Source organism: Vombatus ursinus, unplaced genomic scaffold, assembly GCF_900497805.2.
Source record: "Vombatus ursinus unplaced genomic scaffold, bare-nosed wombat genome assembly UNPS02001419.1, whole genome shotgun sequence".
Lineage (NCBI taxonomy): Eukaryota > Metazoa > Chordata > Mammalia > Diprotodontia > Vombatidae > Vombatus > Vombatus ursinus.
Window position 1 is genome coordinate 22,776,333 of NW_020941197.1, and position 1,775 is coordinate 22,778,107.

The 1,775-nt window shown below is 39.7% G+C and overlaps 1 protein-coding gene across 1 annotated transcript; it reads right to left on the bottom strand.

The window, feature by feature from the left end:
* Positions 1 to 300: 300 nt before the first annotated feature.
* LOC114047796 (biogenesis of lysosome-related organelles complex 1 subunit 2-like) lies at positions 301 to 582 on the bottom strand. Its single transcript, XM_027868731.1, has one exon. The coding sequence runs from the start codon at positions 580 to 582 to the stop codon at positions 301 to 303; it is 282 nt and encodes a 93-aa protein (XP_027724532.1).
* Positions 583 to 1,775: the final 1,193 nt, after the last annotated feature.

The window sequence follows — 1,775 nt, forward strand, 5'->3', positions numbered from 1 at the left end:
GAGAGCCTCTCCTCTGTGTCTGCTCCAGATGGGGCTGATCCTGATTTCTGAGCCTTGGTCCAGGGCACACGATGAAGCACACGATAAGATGAGGTTCCAGGGGCTACAGGAAACATCAAGGGGTGGCCAGAGCAACACATCCAACCCAAGGTGGGGGCTGGGATTCTCCCTGGATCAGCAGCACTGCTTTCTTTTAGGAACTAAAGCACAGTGATAAGTTCCATCTCACTTATTTCAAATGAAACATTCTTGTAGTTAATGTCTTTGTGCTAAAGAATTCTTTCATCGCCTTTCTAACATTTAATACTTTGTTTCTAGTTTCTTTGAATATGCATCCCACTTGTAAGCTGCCTGCTCAAGAGCTGCTGCTTGCTCCTCAATTAAAGTGATCTGACCCAGATAAGGCTGAAGTGCTGCAGATTTCTGGTTTAAGTCCTTTAGGTTTCTACTTAGGTTTACTGCAATATCTTTCATTTCTAGATACTTCAAGCTAGTCAGTTTGTTCATATTTTCCAGAAGCTTATAGTCTTCACTGGTGGCTGTCAGCTCGCCTGTCAGGTATGTGGCCATTTGGGAGAACATGTCCTGCCACAGCCTTGTGATGTCTGCCTTGGTGGGTTCTGTGGCCTCCTCAGCTGTCTCCACCAGGGCATCATCTAGGCTGGGGAAGGGAGGAAACAATTAACGTTGCAGGGGTTGTGGGAAAGCAGACACACAAATATACTATTGGTATTGGTAGAATTGTGAATTGATCTATTTTTTCTGGAAAACAACTTGGTATTATATGAAAAAAATTGACTAGGCTTTTTCATATCCTGTAGCCCAGTCATTCAGCTAATTGACAACATACTCCCAAAAACATGAATGACAGAAAGAATGGTCCCATACATAATACCATATTCATAGCAGTACTCCTTGTGGTAGCAAAAAAGCAAAAACAAAAACTATAAATGAAATGAGTGCCCATCAATTGGGTTGTGGTTGTTGTTGCTGTTGTTCTTGCTGTTTATCCTTTGTTCTCAAAGAGGACCATGACATCAGGAATGACTGAACAAATGGTGTTAAACGTACATAATAGAATATTTTTGAGCTGTAAGAAATAACAAATATGAGAAATCTATAGAAACAAGAGAAGATCTACATGAAGTGATATAAAGCAAAGAAAGCAGAACCAGGAGAACAATATATGCAATAACTACAATAATATAAATTTTAAATCACTGAAAGTAGGCTAAATTCAGATTAATTTCAATAAACGATCTTGGTTCCATAGAACAAAAGAGGAAACTCATATCCTTCCTTTAATGAAGGGATAGAAAGATACTGTAGGAAGAAGGTAGTATATATTGCCACGCTTGTTTGTTTTTCTAGTTATACTTTCTTTAAAGTTTTTTCTTTACTATAAGTGTATCCCTTCTCTCAAAGGGCCAATTGCATGGCATTGTCTCCTCATTGGTGGAGATTGGATACTCAATGCCCCACGTCTGTGTAAGGAAGCAAACCTGTTAAAAACAGGAGAGATCCTGGGCTCTTCTATCTTCCAACTTCAAGAGAAAAGATGTACATTTTCAACCTCTCTTCAGATCACTGAAGGGAAAGAAAGACTCTGGGAAGAAGTCAACATGAGGAGTTGATAGGTTCCATCATGTCCCTTTTCCCAACTTGCTACACTAGAGATTTCAGGGAATTTCTCTTTGGTTAAGATCTGGGACTCTCTCTCTTTTGGATGAGATGACATCTCTCTCCCAATGGTACAGCTTATTTATTCTATGTAT

Bases quoted from the DNA above. Each gene is read 5' to 3' on its own strand.
- LOC114047796 (XM_027868731.1), bottom strand. From the start codon at position 582: ATGTTCTCCCAAATGGCCACATACCTGACAGGCGAGCTGACAGCCACC.